Source organism: Antechinus flavipes, chromosome 3 (assembly GCF_016432865.1).
Source record: "Antechinus flavipes isolate AdamAnt ecotype Samford, QLD, Australia chromosome 3, AdamAnt_v2, whole genome shotgun sequence".
Taxonomy (NCBI): Eukaryota; Metazoa; Chordata; class Mammalia; order Dasyuromorphia; family Dasyuridae; genus Antechinus; species Antechinus flavipes.
The window spans coordinates 52,275,612-52,292,135 of NC_067400.1; the positions used below are offsets into that span (position 1 = coordinate 52,275,612).

At 34.9% G+C, this 16,524-nt stretch overlaps 1 protein-coding gene and 1 long non-coding RNA gene across 10 annotated transcripts in view; one reads left to right on the forward strand and one right to left on the reverse strand.

Moving 5' to 3' along the window:
* LOC127553011 (uncharacterized) overlaps nt 1-15,952 on the reverse strand; it is a 32,935-nt gene extending 16,983 nt beyond the window's left edge. The window contains exons 1-2 of the long non-coding RNA XR_007951644.1: nt 15,898-15,952; nt 14,012-14,090 (exon numbers count right to left, since the gene is read on the reverse strand). This is a non-coding gene — a long non-coding RNA (uncharacterized LOC127553011). The remainder of the gene's footprint in view (nt 1-14,011; nt 14,091-15,897) is intronic.
* The window catches only part of TRIP12 (thyroid hormone receptor interactor 12), a 170,774-nt gene that overhangs the window by 79,120 nt on the left and 75,130 nt on the right, over nt 1-16,524 (forward strand). For 6 of the 9 annotated variants that reach the window (XM_051983370.1, XM_051983369.1, XM_051983372.1 and 3 more), the window contains exons 4-5: nt 8,988-9,113; nt 9,974-10,776. In XM_051983370.1, the coding sequence (XP_051839330.1) occupies nt 8,988-9,113; nt 9,974-10,776 (929 nt within the window). The remainder of the gene's footprint in view (nt 1-8,987; nt 9,114-9,973; nt 10,777-16,524) is intronic. The other 3 variants (XM_051983375.1, XM_051983376.1, XM_051983377.1) reach the window with 1 other exon arrangement.

The window sequence follows — 16,524 nt, forward strand, 5'->3', positions numbered from 1 at the left end:
CTTTTTGGTTTTGTTTGACTGATTCTTGATGTCTCATTGAGTCATTCATTTACATTTGTCCAATTCTAATTTTTAGTGTGTTATTTTTTTCAGTTAGCTTTTCACTCTCCTTTTTTGCATTTGGCCAATTATATTTTTAAAGGTATTGTTTTGTTCATTGGATTTTCTTTTTTTTCCATTTCGGCAAATTTATTTTTTGAGGAATTTCTTCCTTCGGCTTCTGTGTCTTTTCCAAGTTATTGGCTCTTTCCTCCCTAACTTTTATAGTATTCCTACATAGCACTCCCTTTTTTCCCATTTTTCTTCTCTCTTTTAAGATCCCTTTGAGCTCTTCCAAGAGAATCTTTTGAACTGGAAACCAGGTCATATTTCTCTTTGAGGCTTCACCTCAAGGCATTTTGCTTTTGCTATCCTCTTCTGGGTTTGTGTTCCGATCTTCCCTTTCTCTATAGGTAGCTTTCTATAATCAGAGCTCTTTTTGCACTTTTTAAAAAGTTGAGCTCTGCTCCTAAGGTGGGGGTGATTGCCCTAATTGCCCCAAGCTTTTTTGCAAGGGGACAAGGGCCTCTTTTTGATTGCAGAGGGACAAGGCCTCTTTATGATGGCACTGGATTGGGGCTGGGTGCTTCAGGCTTCCCTGTGCTCAGTGGACCTGTTGAAGTCTCCCTTTATTCTGGAGTTCAGAGGCTCACAATTTGTCTTCTGTAGTTGCGTTGGAGGTCTCACAGCTGATCTGCTGATCCACTGGCTTCCTGAGCCAGGACAGAGTAACCAATACTGTTGTATTTTGGTTAAAAGCCAAAAAAAAAGCCTTTGCCAGGCTCCCTGAACTGGGCCTCTCTGGGCTGGGCTCCCAAAGAGACCGGTCCTAAAATGATAAACCTTTTTTTTGTGTGTGTGTTATCTGTTGTTGTTGCTTTTTAAATTAGAAATAATGAATTTTAAATATTCAATTGTTTTTAAAAGCAATGAATCAAAATCTTGCAAAAAATTTGCCCTTTCACTCAATCCAGAGCTACCAATCTCAACCTAACCCTAACCCTATCTTTTTCTAATAATTGATATTGTTGATTCACCCTTTCTTTTAAAAATACTATTTTTGTATTTTCAAAATATATTCAAAGATAATTTTCAACATTCATCCTTGAAAACTTTGTGTTCCAAATTTTTCTGTCTTCTCCCCACTCCCTTCCCTAGACAGCAAGCAATATAATAATGTATGTTAAGCATTTTCAGTTCTTCTTTATATATTTCTACAATTATTATAATGCAAAAGTAAGATCAGATTGAGAAAGAAAGAAAACAAAAGTGCAAGCAAATAATAACAAAAAGAGAAAATGCTGTGTTGGATTCCACACTCAGTTCTCACAGTCCTCTCTCTAGGTGTAGATGGCTCTCTCTCATAAGATTATTGGAACCTGTCTGAATCATCCCATTGTTGACAAGAGCCATGTCCATCAGAATTTATCATTGTAGAATTTTGTTGTTTCCGTGTACAATGTTCTCTCTGCTCATTTCACTTAGCATCAGTTCTCCAGGCCTCTCTGAAATCATCCTGCTGATCATTTCTTATAGAACCATAATATTCTATCACATTCATATACCATAACTTACTCAGCCATTCTCCACCTGATGGGCATCCACTCAATTTCTAGTTTCTTGCCACCACAAAAGGGTTGCCACAAACATTTGCATATATGGGTTCTTTCCTCATTTTTATGATCTCTTTGGGATACAGGCTCAATAGAGACACTGCTAGATCAAAGATCAATTGCTAGTATCAATAGTTTGATACCTCTTTGGGCATAGTTCCAAATTGCTCTCCAGAATGTCTATATCAGTTCACAACTCCACCAACAATATATCAGTGTCCCAGTTTTCCCACATCCCCTCCAAACATTCATCATTATCTCTTTCTGTCATCTTAACCAGTCAGAGATGTGTGTGCTGACTTACCCTTTTTTGTCTGAATTTCAGTGTCACTATTCTCATGATACTTCCCCTGTCTGACTGTTTTTTCTTTTCTTCCCCTGGTTAATTTTTGTTTACTCTTCTATTTGTGGGTGGAACCCCAAATCTTTTTTTCTGATTTTCTTCAGTGTGCTGGTTAATGTGGACTTGGTATTGGGAAGACCCAAGTTCAGATTTGACCTCAGTCATTTGAAGTTATCCTGGTTGAGTCATTCAAACAAAGTCTGCCTCCTTTTGGTCATCTTTAAAATGGAGACGATAATAGCATTTACCTCCCAACTTGTTGTAAAGACAAAAATTGGAAGGCATTTACAGAAGTACTTTGTGAATGTTAAAGTGTTTTATTTGGAGTCCACTGCCATTTTTGTATACACTTTACTCACCACATTCTATGTTCTAATGTCACTGGCCATTTTACTTTGTCTTCCAGTTTGCACTCACTACTCTTCTTCATTCCTTTTCACTGGCTATTTTCCATGTTTGAAATATTCTCTTAGCTCAGTACAACTTTTTAGAACTCTTATTTCCTTTACTACTTTGCTTGGGGCACATCCTACATGAAACCTATTCTTATCCCTAGGTAAAAATGAGGTAAACATTTATTTGGTATATTGTACATTTTTTTTTTTTTTTACAAGTAGTAACTTTCACATTAGAATATAAAATCTTTGAAAGCAGGAACAGTTTTATTTTTGTTTTTGTCTAGCTGATGCTTAGCATAGTGCCTGGTACATAGTAGGACACTGAATAATTGCTTGTTGATGGATTTTCTTCAGATTTTTAACTGTTACTATTTTATCATTTTTATAAATGTACAGATATTTTAAGAATGCAGTTCAAATTGTGCCTTTTTAAATAATTTTCCTTTTAATTTTTATAAGGTTATCTTTTTATACTTAGCCTATCATATTAATGCTTTCTAAAACTTCTTTAACTTTAAAACTTTGTCTGTTCCTCACAATTCCTAATGCGTCTATTCTACTTATTTAAACATTGTTTACTGTTACTGTTATTCTAAATGAGCTTTCTTTCCCATCTCCAGTTTAGTCTATAAACCACTGCCAGAAAATATTAAGTACACATAGACATATTTTCTCTTTACCTAAAAACCAGTGACCCTCCATTTTTTTTTTTTTTTTTCAATAAGAACCAAAACAAGGGACTAAGTTCTCCAATCCTGATTCATGGCCTTCCAGTTTGACTTGAAACTATACTTGCTCTCCTTAAGGATATCAAATTAAAACAATTTATGATTATTCTACTTTCCCACCTCTGTATGGCCTTTTTTACATTTTCTCCTTGACCTGGAATTTTCCTTCCCATTCTCTTGCTGCCATTTCTCTATATAATGAATTACTTCTCAACCCTATTACTCAAGTTAGATGTCACATACATATTGATACTTCCTCAAATACTCTAACCCCAAGTTCCTTGACTTTTTAAATCCCCAGGACTTATTCTTTAACTTCGTCAGAGCTATATATTGTGGTGTTTCTTTTTCTTTTAAAATAAGTAGAATAGTTGAGTTCTTGTTCTTCTTTATAATAATGTAATCAAAAGATCCATCAAAAGATGATGGTTCTCTCTGGGGGAGAGGGCAGGTTTCTCAGGGGAGGTTTTCTTGGAGTCAGCCTTAGTTTCAGTTCGGATCAATAATTACCCCAAACACAGCCAGGTGATAAAAGTTCAGATCTTTTATTGTCTCCAATATAGCCCGGTTAGCTTAGAGGCCTATCTCTGCTTGGTTCCAAGAGCTCCCTCCGAATGTCTCCAAATCCAAAGGGTTTGTCCTTCAGCCTCTGCCTCTGCTTTCTTCAGCCTCCAGAGCCGGCACCAAGTTGAATCTGTCTTGCCTCTGAGAGAGCCTTCTCAATCTTCACTGAACTCTTGACTCGTAGCTTCTTCCTCTCAAAAGTCTTCTTCCGCCACCTGTCAGCCAAGTGGAGAATATTCTTATATATGACTCTTCTGAGAGAATGGGATTATGGGTTTTCTCCCATAGTGCTTTCTGGCCCTAAGAGCTTTAAGGGAGGTGTGAATTCAGATATCTCATACTAAACCCTGAAATTTCCCAAACTTGTGAACTCCAAGGAGTAAAGATGCAAACACAAGCATTGTATCAATTAGTTCTACTTAGTACCTTGTTTCAGGTTCTGGCCCGAAACATCTTCTTGTAAGATCAGATCAATAATCCATCAAGTCTAATGAGTTAGCAGTTTGTAAAGATTCCAACAATATATAATGATCAGATGCTTCATATTGCCATCACCTAGAAGTGTTCCACCGTCAAAATTTGTTAACTCTGCAGTTATGTGGCTTTTTTCTCTGCCATATAACCCTAAAACCTGTTCTTTGTCCAGGCCATGACTGCCGGCTACTTGACATCTTATTTTTTTCCCAGGTGCTCATCTCTGCTGTAGGTACATTCTTTCCTTCCCTACTTTTAATCAGTTAATTTCTACACTGTTATTTTCTCTCAAGTTCCTTTGTGCCTTGTCAAATCTGTCTTGGATTATTTTTGGTATACTCTCTCTTCATGCCTATTCAAGTTCTGAAAATGTTGAAATTGTATTACATCCAATACAAGTTTTTTATATGTTCTTACTTGGGCCCTCTATGCTGCAAAGCAATCCGTTTAAACTTCCTTAATTGATTCATTATTCCATTCATCAAAGTGGCTCTTCAAAACTTTTCATCCTTACTCACAATGCCCATGCCTCATCCTCTTAGCTGAGAATCTTTCATATTTTACTAAAAAAAAAATTTGGGACCATTTGCAGAGAGCTTCATCTTACACCTCTTCCTCATTTTGCAGCACATGCTCAGATGCTTTAACTACTCTTTCTTTAGCTAGTATCAGATAAAAAGTTATCTTTCTGTCAAGACACGTCCTTTCTCCCAATTAGATCTCAGCTTCTTTAGTAAATTGCCCACATAGATAGACAAATGTTCACTTAATAACTTTGGAATGGATACCAAATTTCAGCATGACTGATTTTTTTGACCTTTAAGGGCAAAAGACAGACATGGAAATGTTTGTCTTCTTTTGTCTGTATCTTCTGGGTCCAATATTGGATGTTGATAGAAGAAAATGGTTCCAAAAGTTTATATACAATGTTAGCACTTGAATATAGTGTTAAAACTGTAAGGGACTTCAGATCATGTGTTCAACTCCTTAATTTTATAGGTGAGAAAACTGGGATTCAAGAAACAGAGACCGAAGTCAGTTTGCTTAGTGTTTGCTTGGAATCAAACTTAACCTTCCTCGATTGTAGGTAGTGGTCTTCACTACACTAAGTGTGTTTAACAATCCATTTTTGTTATGAACAAGTAAAATAAAAATAAATGAGAGTTTTCATGAGATAATGCAATATAGTTGCCTTACAGAATAAACAGTTGTTTGGCATTGCTTTATCAACTTTCCCTTGTTTTTAGTAACTTTTTCTTTTAAATATTAAGATGTGACCTCCTCCCTTTGGAATGGAAGGAGAAAAATTGTGTGTATCTTTAAAGTATAAATGGATTGGTTCCTTTCAATGTTTATTTCATTTCATCTTCCTTTCTTTTCCTAATCATTCTATTTCTTCCTTATACCCATTTAACAGAAATCATTAAGTATACACAATTGCTGGTTGTGTCCCACAGCTTCTAACTAACCCCTTCACAGTTTTTCTGCTCCCTTCCCCTACTTTTTTCTACCTGTTTTCAGCCTAGTCCCAAGGAAGGACTGAGTGGAGGAAGGAATTGAGTGAGGGATAGAGGTAAGCTTGTGTATCCTAAATGGGGGTTGGAAGTGTGATGCCAGCCAGGTATGTGTTTTTTCTTGTGGGGCATGACTTGCTTTGCAAATTGTGAAGGTTGGTGTCAGTATATGCCAGTATTCTTTTAAGGGAGAAGTGGAAATACATTTACAACATTCAAATTTTGTGCTGTAATAACTTATCTTTATGACCTATCCAGTTTTTTATACACATACTGGTATTGAAATATATAATCCACAATATTAATCCAAGTACATTTTGGTTAGAATGAATAGATTCTTAGATTAAATTAGATTCACTCCCAAAGCACTGGCTTTGATTCTTCACCAAAATAACAGTACATTTGTCACATCACCTTTGTAAAGTGAGGACAGTTGTTACTTGAGCTTGAAATGTAAGGCAACTATTGTCTTTACAAAGCTTTTGTATTGAGTAAAAGGATTATGCCTGAGATAGGGACAGAGAAACAAAAGTATTCACCTAGTTTGACTATTACTTTTAAGAAAGTTTTTTATTTTTTAAATAAGTGGTAAGACTTTATTTCTCTGATTTGAGAAAATAAAACAAACACCTTGGATCGATGTATTTAAGAAAATCTTTCACAAATCATCTGTTAGCTCTATTCTTATTTATATAGTATGTCTTTTGCACTTTGTGCTGTGAAAGTAGTATAGGATGGAAGCTTCCTCTTAAATAACTAAATCCCTCTGGCTGGGGTTTCAAGATATTATTTACCGTGACATCTGCTCACTAGTTGTCTATAGGGATGGTTTTAATGGCAGATTTGAAACTCCAACATTTATGCCATTATAAAATTAAGCTGGGAATCTCATAATAATTTTTGATGAAATGGTAAATTATAAAGTGAAGCTTTTAACCTAATAAGTAAATTCCCTTTTATCTTTTGGATTGGCAGAGATTTTTAACTTTTAAACTATTCATGCTATGTGTCACAGAAGTTAACTTATTGAACTTTAAGTTGTTATATTTAGTCAAAGTAAGCCAAGTGACTTACAGTTTGGGAATGCGTTATTCTTTTGGATAATTTCTTTCTTCCAAACAAAGTGCCTAATTCAATTTTATCTATTAAACACTGGAAATGAGACAGTCAACATTTTGCCAAACTTCCCTCCCTCTTCTTGGATATGCTAAGTAATCACTAAGAAGAATAGAATAGATGAATAGCAACCCCATTTTCTTCTTATTGTCTCTTCTTCCTTTCCACCTCCTCCAATTCCTCTTTATACAAAGGTAAGAGGGGAGAAAAATCAAAATGACTTTTAAAATTATGAATTCTCCTTAGATATATTCTTGTTGCATACTGTCCCCATCACAGTTGACATGGGGGAGGGTGAATTTTTATTTTTTAAATACAAAAAGATTAGTTTTTTTTAATGAATTATGTAGCTGTTAGCTAGAAAGAAGACTATATCAAGTAATGAGAAACTAGCAGGAAAAAAGGATGGGTAATAGATGGAATTAATATAAATGTAAAAGCAAGGAATGTTAGCTCTAATTGGAGAGTGGTCAAAAGTGTGATGTACAGTAGGTGAGCAGATAGCTTGTTTTGGAACTGTAAATTCTTTTTTTTTTTTATTTTAATATTTATTTTTAGTATTCTAACTGGATTAGCATTTTAAGTTTTATTTTTTGAAAATTTGTATTCTAAGGGATTAAAAAAAATAATTATACCAGGCTAGCACTTCTCCCCTCCCCTAAGATATTAAGGAAATGAAAGGACTTAGTTTTTTAATAGGAAAAAAAAATCACCTTGTAGTTAAATGTTAGGACTGCATATAGCTTGTGTTGTTTTTTTAAGTATATTAAGAATAAATGCCTAGTGTGTTGCTGGATCCTTAGATTCATTATTTGGTGTGCAAAAATGCACAGTGCTATCATTCAGAAAGTAAATCTGGAATCAGTTTTCTATATCTTAACATGTAAAATATCAAAGTACAAGAAGCAATTTCTGCCCAAAGAAGGAATATTTTAAAACTCCCAACATATAATCATTGAGGGATGTAGACTTTGGAAGATAAGAAAAATTGGAAGGGGTGGAAGAAATCTTTCTGAAAAAGTCTTGGAATCAAAGCTTTTAGCTATGATCGATTTTGGACATGCCTTAAATATACAGTTTGGTAGAATAGTGGTTGTTTTTTAAGGGATTTAATTTTTGATACTTTTAGGAGATTCCTTCTTTTTAAAAGCCACCAAACTTTGTCGTTAATGAAACATTTGTTTATTACAGTAGTCAAAGGCATAATTTTCTCTGTTTCTCCCTCCCTACTTTTTGCCCATTCCCATCTCTTCTTCCTCTGTCCTGTCTTGGGGGAACTTTCTTGTTGTTATGGGGTAAAAAAGTTTCTTTGTCACTATGAATACATTTAATGGTTTTACTGATTATTATATGAAAGCATATTCCCTTTTGTTGCTCAATACAAAATGGAGCTGGAGCATTGTTCTTACCTTACTCTCCCTCCAAACCTTTCATAGGCATTTAATTTATAATAAAGGTTTTCTGCTTCTGTAGTGAATGTTCTGAACCATTTCAGGATAGTGTCACTTGCTAACAATTCTTTAAACTTTCTGGGTTTTGGAATCAGGGTGCTTTTCCCCCCCCTTTTGACTGAAGAAAAGTTTTGACTTTTCAATGAATATCACTTTCATACTGACACCAGGCTTTCTGGGCAGTTAATCCCTCAAAATCTGCATTATAATACTTCAAAGTATTCATTATGGAACTGTAGCTCCTCTCCCTCTGTTCTTATATAAGCTTGAGTTTCATTGTTTGAACCTGTAGAGAAGTATCATTTAACAAAATAATCAGAAAACTTCATAGCAACTTTTTCTATACGACACTCATTTGAGTACATAGTTTGCAAAAGAAAAATAATGCCTCAGTTTGTAAAAATCATGCATTTATACTTAATATGCTGTGAAGTGATGGAGTTTTAAGCAGCCATAATAATGTATGTAAAGTGAATTGTAAATGAAAATTTTGCTAAGTGAAATGAAAGCTTAACTGCTTCTAAGTAATCATGATTGTTTACTTTTAAAATGCAACTTTGTGTCTTAGTATTATTTTATAGAGTTCGCAATTTAATCTTTTTTTGATAATGTGTTTACAGAAAGGAAAAACCAAAATAAAGAATTGTGCATCTTCATTCCTATTTTATGTTAAAAATACTTTACCCAAAGAATTGTATTTACATCTCATTTTCCTGATAGCTTTCTGTTTTGGTTTTCTGCTGACAGGTCACATTTAGGGCAGGCAAAACATAAGGCATATAGCCCTCCTGAGAGTAGAAAATCTATTTCTAAGGCACCCAAAGTGCAGTCTAATACTACTTCTGAACAGTCAAGGGGACACATTTCTAAAAGGTAAATCTTCACATTCCTTATCTATTTCCAAGGCATAATTATTTGCACTTGAGAATTGCATATCATTTAAGGTGATTTAGTTACTTTAATGTTATGTATTTAATGTTTTACTATCCTTGGAATAGTTTAACTTTTAGAATTGATGTTTTACTATCCTTGGAAAAGTTTTAGCTTTTAGAATCAAAAATTTTCATCTATTCATTGATATTCAGTGAGTCTTGGACAATTAATAGAAAAGTAAAGTTTCTCTTAATATGATTTTGAGATTTTTCTGTTACCATTAACTTGCAACTTATTTCAATTGTTTTTGAAACAGCTGTGCTTATGATTTTTATATGTCTCTTCTCACCTTCATTTAAGATTTAGTTGGTAGCAGAGGTAAGTCTTCTAAAAAGCAGCTATTAGTTATATAGCTTTGGAGAATCCTTTACTTTTTTGCTCACAATTCTCTGTATTGACATTTTGTTCTGTACTTTTTTCATTTTAAAAAATAATGAACATTGATATATTGTCTTGATTGTCATTTTTCTATGATTTCCCTTGTAACAAATTTAAAAAATCATATTCTTGGTTTTTGAGAAGAAACCTTATTTAAGAGTGCCTTTTGGGCTAAAAACTCCTGTACTGGACTTATCCTATTCAATAATGTTTTTATAGTGTTTCACTGTTCAGCTTGAGCTTGAAAACAATTGTGTTCAAAGCAGAAAGTTATTTATATGAATTCAGTAGTGAAGCTCTGTTCTGTATATGGCTTTTTGGAAATGGTGGGTACTTAAGAAGCTTTAAATTTTCAGAGCTTCTTAGACATTTTGGGAATCTTCAACAGGAGATACATAGTAACTTTATTATCTTCTTCATAGAAGCTGCAGTTCATCATCTGCTGTCATAGTTCCACAACCAGAAGATCCAGACAGAGCCAATACTTCAGAAAAGCAAAAAACGGGGCAAGTGCCTAAGAAAGACAGTTCTCGAGGAGTGAAGCGCAGTGCCAGTCCAGATTACAACAGGACGAATTCTCCGAGCTCTGCTAAGAAACCCAAAGCCCTCCAACATACCGAACCTTCCTCAGAAACCAACAAACCCCATTCTAAATCAAAGAAGAGACATTTAGACCAAGAGCAACAGCTGAAATCTGCACCATTGCCATCAACAAGCAAGGCACACACCAGAAAGGGTGGAGCTACCGGTAGTTCACGAAGTCAGAAAAGGAAAAGGACAGAAAGTTCTTGTATAAAGAGTGGTTCAGTGTCTGAATCAACTAGTGCTGAAGAGCGATCAGCAAAACCCACCAAGCTGGCTTCAAAATCGGCCACCTCAGCCAAAGCTGGGTGTAGCACCATCACTGATTCTTCTTCTTCTGCCTCGACATCTTCCTCATCTTCTGCAGTTGCCTCAGCTTCCTCCACTGTTCCACAGGGGGCCAGAGTGAAACAAGGAAAAGACCAAAACAAAGCCAGGCGCTCCCGGTCAGCATCAAGTCCAAGTCCCCGAAGAAGTAGCCGGGAAAAGGAGCAGAGTAAAACCAGTGGCTCTTCTAAGTTTGATTGGGCTGCCCGTTTTAGCCCCAAAGTTAGCCTGCCTAAAACAAAACTGTCTCTACCAGGGTCTTCTAAGTCAGAGACATCAAAACCTGGACCTTCAGGATTACAAGCTAAATTAGCAAGTAAGTTGAGAAACTTGATTTCTAATTTGTGTCTTGTAGGAATTAAAAAAGTGGGATCTTTAACATAATCTATTGCAATTGTAGATTCTTTCATTTCGAAGTGGTGAGTTTAGATTTTTTTGGGGGGGAATATTTGAGCAAACAGCAGCTGTCTTTACCCCACTCCCATATTTTCTTCCCAAATAAGTCAATAGGCCCACATACACAAAAAATCTTGATTTAGATATCAAATAATTGATATCTAAAGAAACAATGGAAACTGGTTCAGTTTATATTAGTCATAAGCTTCTTGATTTTCTTAATCTCTTGCCCTAAATAATACTTTGTCTTTTTAATGGTATTTGCTGAGTGCCCTAAACATGTGAAGTTCTTGTATCTGATTTCTGGATTTGCATTGTTTGTAAAAGCAAAGTTGTTTACTGTAGAGAAACTCAGTGGGGTTGAGGTTGGGAGATGGATTTTATTTCTAAGCAGTTTAATTGTTGCCAATAAGGAAAGATAATAACAATTACAATTATTGGAAGACTATAGTGTCACATAAGGATTATTTTGTTTCCTCTGAAGTCCCTTCAACTTTGGAACTTGGGGATGAGTTGGCAGGGTGAAGGTGGCCCACTGACATTTTTTGCTATCTTGGATGTGCCTGTTTGTTTGGGTATGTATTTGAAAGAGGCAGGGGAGTTACCATAATGGAATTCAAAAACACTTCTCTGTGCCATTTTCCCAGCCCTCCAGCTACCTTTTCCTTTCATTGAAGATTATTCCACTCCTTCAAGGACCACTTAAAAAACATCCAAAAAACCCTGTAGTGTTCCATTCTCATGTTGTTATAAGGGGGAAGCAGATTTTATCCAGTAACATAACTAAAAGTTTCGTGGTGTGAGGTGCCCTGGACACAGGAACATTTGTCTTTATCATTTAAAGAGGGAAAGGTTATTTAGAAACATTCTTTGTTGGGAATAGAGGCTATTCTTTTAGGGAAGAGGGTTTCTGAGATCTATCAGTTTCTGATGGTTGAAGTAACCAATATTCTTTTTCTTTTTTATTCAGTGCTAGAGTATATAGTAACTCGCTTCTTTGCCCGTTTCTCATTTATTTAGGAAGGCTAGCAGTCAAACATTAAATTAGATTACTTTAAGTATAAGATATCAAATTCCTTTACCTCACCATGTTATGGAGGAGAGCTCTTAGGTTCTTGGAGACTTTGTCAGCAGCAAGACAAGTTTTGGCAGGACCTAGTTAAATGAAAAGGCTTCAAATGCAGGCCCAACATTGGACTAGAAACCTGATCCCAGAGGGCTTGCTAGCTAAGTTTGGAGAGTTTCAGCTACCAGAAGATTGCCCTTCAGAGGATGAATGTTTTTGATCACTTATAGTTCCTGAAAAATATCTACCAAGGAGAGAGGTGTTCTACAGCTGCTTGTGCAGATAGGCAGCTACATGGATTTTATTTCCCATTTTGATTGAAGAACTTTCTGTCTTTAGAATATGTTTCTTAAAGCTCTGCAACTAAGTAACATCAAGTTTTATTCTGGTTAAATATTAGAAGGAACTAAACCTGTATGTTTAAACAAACAAAAAACTAGTAATAGATATGTGTGGCCAATGGGCCTGTCTGTCCTAGTAACATTAACATGGCAGTTAAGGTGTTTGTTTTTGTCACCTTTGCTGTAACAATCCACACTCCATTCTCCATGTAGGTCTCTTCCTCAAAAAGCCAATTTTGATTGCTTTTTGCTAGTGTCTTTAACAATTTCCATAGCTGATTGTGGATCAGATGTGCCTGTGAGAACCATGACAGTTAAAGTAGACCTCCTTTCTTTTCCTTTTCCTTTTCCAGCCCCTTGGACACAATTTTTTCCCTCAGAAGTCAGTGTCTTGTAGTAGGAGGATTTTTTTTTTTTTTTTAAAGATAGAAGCATGAAGCAACTTTGCTGTGTCATTTCCTCAAGAGACAGGGAATTTCTGCATCATCTTCTTTTATACAGAGAAGTTGGCAGATAAGGATCATTTCTGGAACTTGCTGTTAGGATTTCCTGGGCTGCAGGGATGTTATAGTCATTCAGGAGTTCTGATATGACAACTATATTGGATAAAAGCAGTACCATGATTGTCAACATACTAAGTAGTTTATGATGAGAAAACAAATGTTTTGGTTCTTCTGGTTCTTTTTGTTATTAAAAGTCTTTTGTTATTCATAGTTTATTCCAAGTAAATGGGAATTGTTAAATATAATTTTACTTTTGTTTGGCTTAATGATCCCAAGGATTTTGAAGATCTAAGCAAACCATCTAAGCAGTAAAATTACCTTGCTTTAAACAAGTTGCAGGTTTGTTGTTCTTAGCAGCCCAGGAGCTTCTCATTTTACTTTATCCTAATTTCAAGACTACCCTCTCCATATATTCTGTGTATTCAGTGAAATATTATAATACCCTGCTGCCCCAGGAATTAATTGGTTCTGTGAAAATAGCATAAGGGCATTTTTGAAGAAGTGCTATTTATAAATGGATAAATTGTTTGGTAATAATCTTAGATTGCTTCATTTTAAGAAAGGTATTAGGTAAAATGTTAGAGTTCAGTTAATCTTTGTTAGAGTATTTAAAATATTTATATAAAGTGATAGGCAAAAATTGTGGAGAAATGGATAAGAAAGTCATTCATTTGGGTGGGCTAGAGTTCAGTTAATCTTTGTTAGAGTATTTAAAATATTTATATAAAGTGATAGGCAAAAATTGTGGAGAAATGGATAGGAAAGTCATTCATTTGGGTGGGCTTAATTGGAGAAGCCTCTTAAAGCCAACTTGGAGAATGACATAAATCATTAAGAAGGCATTGCAGGTGGAGAGAATATCAGATACCAGAGACATAGAAGTGAAGCAAGTTTTGGGGACCAGCAAGCATATTTTCTTTTTATTTAGGGCTGTGGATGGCCCTGACAGGACAAGGTACTGGCAGAGCTGAAGGAAGAAAGGGAGAAAAGCCACCTGAACTACCCTAAGGATTCATTCCAGGACCTCTGCCTCATTAGCACAGTGTTCTAACCAACCAAGCTCACCAACCACTACCGTGTTCTGTATCAAGCATAGTTCTCTTTCATGGAGGTCTTGGAGGAATTGTAGAATTTAGCTTGGTGCAGAGAGAAAGAGAAAGGGTTTTCCAGGTGAGTGGAATAGGAATAGCATGAGAAAAGGCATAGAAATAGCAGTAAGCAGGGCACTTATTAAAAAGTACTTACCATGTGCAAATCACTTGGCTAAGTGCTAGGAAGACAAATAGGAAATCCAGATAGGCTTTGCTTTTCAGGAGCTCATATTCTAGATGGGAAAATGACATATGTTGTAAGTTTTAGCTGCGGGTCAGATGGAAAGGTTTTGGAGTATTTAGGATTCAGCAGTAAAGTAGATGTATAATAGAACTGAAGAGCATAATGATCCAAGCTGGAAAAGAATCTTTTGAATCCAGTAAAGAATCACAATCCTCTTTAAATTGTTAAATGCTCTCATAAGATCTCATTTTATTTGATTGTTTATCTGAATCCATTTAATTTGCTACAATAAACTTATATTACACAGTCACTTGAAGAAAGTTACATATGCCTAGTCAAAGAAATGCTGGTTTGTGATAGGTGATTAAAAACAGCTTTTTAAGCAGCAGGTTAAGTCAAATTGTATCGTCTATCAGCCTGAAGTTGATGATGGTAGCATTGTAATATCTGTTCTTGATGGTAAGTATAAGTTAAAAAAAAATCAAACCAGGTTATTTCCTATCAAACCTTCAGCCCTCAACCTCTCTCTTCTCTTCTTATCTGCCTCCCCATAAGTTTTACATTTTACTCTGCAGATTGGCATATGCACCAAGTTAAATAGTCCCTTGACATTCCATATTTGAAAAATAGCTTTTGATGAGTAAGAAAGTGATGATAAATTTCAGCAAACCACATTTTACACATTTGTGTATTCACAGATACAGAGGAATGAAAAACCCTAATTGGGGGAGAGGGAAGAAAGCAGGGGTACAAATAATTACATTTTTAATACATAGAATTCTGCAAATTTAATTTTTAGTTTAATTAACCGATATTAAAATAAGTTCATTCTTTCCCACATACACAGGCCTATGGTAAGTGAATGGCCTTGGGCTTGTTTGTTTTTAGGAAAAGTTAAAAGAAAAGATCTTGTCATACTAGCTAGAAAGTAAACTCATGCAGCTAATCAAGAGAAAGTATATTTCTGTTTAGGTGTATAGAGCTTTGCAGTCAGTCTGAAAAGTGACATGTATGTGTCATTTAAATGTTTTAGAATTATTGAATCTGGAAGCTTTTACTGTTAAAAATTTCAAAACATTACTGTCATACTAATATCTTCAATTTTAGCTATAGAGCAGAGAACACGAACATCATTCTAACTTACTAGGTATGGTAGAAATAATGTGATCTCCTTAATAGAGAGGGGGGGGAGTATTATTAAACTATTTATTTACACTCTTTAATAATGTCGAGCGAGGAGGGTGGAGATAGAAAAAGAGGGGAAGGGGAAAGAAAGAAAGAATAGGATATGTCAAAATACTTACTGTACTGCTTTGAGGGACTGATACAGGAGCAGTGATAATTCAGCCAATCTGCTTCAGCCATCAGTTTCCTTTGCAGTGTGATTGTGATGGCTATTATAAATCTTAGTTTTTCTATTCTTTGTTCTTTAGCATTATTACATTAAGTTTAATATCCCATTTATTGTTACTATATACAAATGTAAAAAAGTGGTAAGGAACATATCACCAACTTGAAATTAAGTGCTGAATAATTTGTTATACGTATATTTATAATAGAAATAATTGTTTGAACTTTTATCCTTTTTTTATCATGATATGTATGACAGTATCTTGGTATTGAATAAAATTATTGGTATTAATGACATTGTTAATATGGATACTATATAAACTGTAACATAACTGAAAGCCAGATTATAATTAGGTTTCTTGGAGGATTTAATAATGATATATAGTGGCACTTATGATGCCTTTTTCTCATGAACTAAAGTATTTAATACTATCTTACTTTTTTCCTCACCAATTCTTTAGGTAGGTATTTTAAGTTTTTACAAAAAATTAGAAAATAATGAATACCTTAATATTAAAGCCCAGTTATATGGAAGGTGGTTTATTGGTCAATCAGTGTTCCCAATCAAAATGTTCAAATAGCTAGGAGATTCCCAAGAGCAAGATGAAATGTTTTGTGATGTCAGCCAAAGGTTTGTGAGCTCATGGAATAATTAGTCTCCTAGAGTCTATTTGAAAGAGACATTTCAAATGTGAAGTAGCTCATTATTAACAGTGTTTTCAATAGATGATTATTTGCTGTTAGTTTATTGTTGGAATATATATTCATGGCCAAAGATAAACTAAAACTTGAGAAACCTTTTTAAGCTGTGCTTTTTTGTTTTGCCACATAAATCTTGTCACCTTGTTTTCTTTGTATACTCCTCTTTTGTGCCAAAAGTGAATCAGGCATGTCATGATGAGAATGCTTAGATATTTGCACAAGTTTTCATTAATTCTGGTTAACTATTGCAAGAAGAAAAGGGGACAAGAGTAGTAGTCTAAATTATAGGATATGTATTTTAAAATATTTACTACTTGCAAGAATAATCTCAACTCTTTTCCTCACAGGAGGGTCCCTCATACATTGTCCCTCACAAATAATAAACATATAAACAATAAACAAATGTGTCTGGGGGATTAATAGAATGAGAA